The 3863-nt window shown below is 61.2% G+C and overlaps 1 protein-coding gene across 1 annotated transcript in view; it reads right to left on the bottom strand.

Moving 5' to 3' along the window:
* Window positions 3439–3863, bottom strand: part of LOC110399694 — a 2575-nt gene continuing 2150 nt past the window's right edge. Inside the window, exon 3 of the mRNA XM_021398843.1 lies at window positions 3439–3853. Coding sequence (XP_021254518.1) covers window positions 3439–3853 — 415 coding nt within the window. The remainder of the gene's footprint in view (window positions 3854–3863) is intronic.

Raw genomic sequence — 3863 nt, 5'->3', positions numbered from 1 at the left:
TTCCATGACGAGCCGGGCTGATGACATGTGACGCTCCTGCGAAGAGCCGGGTTGACGACATGTGGCGCTCCCGCGACGAGCCGGGCTGTTGACATGTGGTGCTCCCACGATAAGCCGGGCTGACGACATGTGGTGCTCCTGCGACAAGCCAGGCTGACGACATGTGGTGCTCCCGTGATGAGCTGGGCTGACGACATGTGGCGCTCCCGCAACGATCCGGGCAGACAGGATTGGGCCAATAGCGGCACTACCGTGATGATCTGGTCAGTCATAATGGCGGCGCTCCCACGAGCAGCCTGGCAGCCTTGACGTTGGCGCTCCTACAGCGAGCCCGGAAGACCAGATCGGGCGAAAGATGACACTCCTGCGACGAGCCGGGCTGTCGACGTATGGTGCTTCTGCGATGAGCCAGGCGGTCGACATGTGGCGCTCCCTCAACGAGCCGGGTACACGACAGGTAGTACTCCCTCGTTGAGCCAGGCTGACGACATGTGGCGCTCCCGCGATGAGCCGGGCTGTCGACATGTGGCACTCCCACATGAGCCGGGCTGACGACATGTGGTGCTCCCGCGACGAGTCGGACTGACGACATGTGGTGTTCCCACGACAAGCCGGACAGTCGACATGTGGCGCTCCCATGACGAGCCAGACTGATGACATGTGGTGCTCCCGCGATGAGCCGGGCAGACAGGATTGGGCCAATGGCGGCACTCCTGTGATGATCCGCTCAGTCATAATGGTGGCGCTCCCACGACGAGCCCGGCAGCCTTGAGGTTGGAGCTCCCATGACAATCCCGGAAGACTGAAGCAGGCCAAAGGCGACGCTCCGGCGATGAGCCGGGCTGTTGACATATGGTGCTTTTGTGACGAGCCGGGCGGTCAACATGTGGTGCTCCCGCGACGAGCCGGGCTGACGACATGTGGTGCTCCCTCGTCGAGCTAGGCTGTTGACATGTTGCGCTCCCACGACAATCCGGACAGTCGACATGTGGCTCTCCCACATGAGCCAGGCTGATGACATGTGACGCCCCTGCGAAGAGCTGGGTTGACAACATGTGGTGCTCCCTTGTCGAGTCAGGCTGACGACATGTGGCGCTCCCATGACGAGCTGGGCTGATGACATGTGGCGCTCCCGCAACGATCCGGGCAGACAGGATCGGGCCAATGGCAGCACTCCTGTGATGATCCGGTCAGTCATAATGGCAGCGCTCCCACGAGCAGCCTGGCAGCCTTGAGGTTGGCGCTCCCACGACGAGCCCGGAAGACCGAAACAGGCCAAAGGTGACACTCCCGCGACAAGCTGGGCAGTTGACATATCGTGCTTCTGCGACAAGCCGGGCGGTCGACATGTGGTGCTCCCTCGTCGAGCCGGGCAGTCGACATGTGGCGCTCCCACTAAGAGCCGGGCTGACAACATGTGGCACTGCCACGACGATCCAGACTGATGACATGTGGCGCTCCCGCGACGAGCCAGGCTGATGACATGTGGCACTCCCACAACGAGCCGGGCAGACAGGATCGGGGCAATGGCGGAACTCCCGTGATGATCCGGTCAGTCTTAATGGCGCTCCCACAACGAGCCCAGCAGACTTGAGGGCGGCGCTCCCACGACAAACCTGGCAGACCGAAGGATGCCAAAGGTGATGCTCCTGCGACGAGCTGGGTGTACGAAAGCAGACAAATGGCCGCGTTCCCACGATGAGCCAGGCAGACGATGCAGAGAAATGGCAGAGAGGCAGCGCTCCCCTGACAAGTGAAGCCTACGCAAGATGAGAGGGAACACCAAAAAGCTGGGATTGATGAGGATGGGAGGCACCAGATACTTGGAAATGCTCTGGAGACATTATGGAGAAGTAAGAAATAATGATCAGAGGTGGTGCAAAAAAGCAACAAACGAGGAGAGTGGGTAGTGGCGCCAAAAAGAGACAGGCGGAGGGGGGTTGGCGGCGCCAAAAAGCGACGAGGCAGATAGATGAAAGCAGGCCGAGGTTGGCAGTCCCGCGACGTGCACGGTAGACGAAAGGCGGCGCTCCCATGACAAGCTGGGCAAACAAAAGCGAGCCAAGAACAGCGCTCCCGTGACGAGCCAGGCAGACGAAAGCGGGTGGCAGTCCCGTGACCAGCTGTACAGATGAAAGCGGGCCAAGGATGGTGCTCCCGCGATGAGCCAGGCAGACGAAATGCGGCACTCCCGTGACGAGCTGGGCCGATGAAATGTGGGCCAAGTGTGGTGCTCCCACAACAAGCCTGGCAGATGAAGGGTGGCACTCCCGCGACGAGCCTGGCAGACTTGATGGAATGCCAGGGGTGGCACCCCTGCCACAAGCCTGGCAGACTTGACGACGGTGCTCCCACGATAAGCCGGGCTGATGACATGTGACGCTCCTTCGACGAGCAGGGCTGGCGACATGTGGTGCTCCCACGATGAGCCAGGCTGATGACATGTGGTGCTCCCGCGAGCAGCCTGGCTAATGTCATGTGGCGCTCCCTTGTCGAGCCAGGCTGTCGACATGTGGCGCTCCCACGACGAGCCGGGCAGACAGGATTCGGCCAATGGAGGCAGTCCTGTGATGATCCAGTCAGTCTTAATGGTGGCGCTAGCACAATGAGCCCGGCAGACTTGAGGGGGCGTTCCCACTACAAGCCTGGCAGACCGAAGGAGGCCAAAGGCGACTCTCCCGCGACAAGCTGGGCGTACGAAAGCAGACAAATGGCTGCGTTCCCACGATGAGCCACGCAGACGATGCGGACAAATGGCAGCGAGGAAGCGCTCCACTGACAAGTGAAACGTACGCAAGAGAGGGAACGCCAAAAAGCTGGGATTGATGAAGATGGGAGGCACCAAATACTGCCAAATGCACTGGAGACGTTATGGAGAAGTAGGAAATAATGGTCAGAGGTGGCGCGAAAAAGCGACAAACGAGGAGAGTGGGTAGTGGCGCCAAAAAAGTGACAGGCGGAGGGGGGTGGGCGGCGCCAAAAAGCAACGAGGCAGACAGGCGAAAGCAGGCCGAGGGTGGCAATCCTGCGACATGCCCGGTAGACGAAAGGTGGTGCTCCCGTGACAAGCTGGGCAAACAAAAGCGGGCCAAGAACAGCGCTCCCACGATGAGCCGGGCTGACGACGTGTGGTGCTCCTGCGACGAGTCGGACTGACGACATGTGGCGTTCCCACGACAAGCCGGACAGTCGACATGTGGCACTCCCACATGAGCCAGGCTGATGACATGTGACGCTCCTGCGAAGAGCCGGGTTGACAACATGTGGTGCTCCCTCGTCGAGTCAGGCTGATGACATGTGGTGCTCCCGCGACGAGCCGAGCTGACGACATGTGGTGCTCCCGTGACGAGCCGGGCTGACAACATGTGGCGCTCCCGCAACGAGCCGGGCAGATAGGATCGGGCCAATGGCGGCACTCCCGTGATGATCCAGTCAGTCTTAATGGCGGCGCTCCCACGACGAGCCCGGCAGCCTTGAGGTTGGCGCTACCACGACGAGCCTGGAAGAGCGAAGCAGGCCAAAGGCGACGCTCCCGCGATGAGCAGGGCTGTTGACATATGGTGCTTCTGCGACGAGCCGGGCAGTCAACATGTGGCTCTCCTGCGACGAGCCGGGCTGGCGACATGTGGTGATCCCTCGTTGAGCCAGGCTGTCGACATGAGGTGCTCCCGCGACGAGCTGGGCTGACGACATGTGGTGCTCCCACGTCGAGCCAGGCTGATGACATGTGGCGCTCCCGCGACAATCTGGACTGTCGACATGTGGCGCTTCCATGACGAGCCGGGCTGATGACATGTGACGCTCCTGCGAAGAGCCGGGTTGACGACATGTGGCGCTCCCGCGACGAGCCGGGCTGTTGACAT

Source organism: Numida meleagris, chromosome 1 (genome assembly GCF_002078875.1).
Source record: "Numida meleagris isolate 19003 breed g44 Domestic line chromosome 1, NumMel1.0, whole genome shotgun sequence".
Classification (NCBI taxonomy): domain Eukaryota; kingdom Metazoa; phylum Chordata; class Aves; order Galliformes; family Numididae; genus Numida; species Numida meleagris.
Note: the sequence above shows the minus strand (reverse complement) of the source record. Positions and strands in the feature narration are given on the sequence as shown.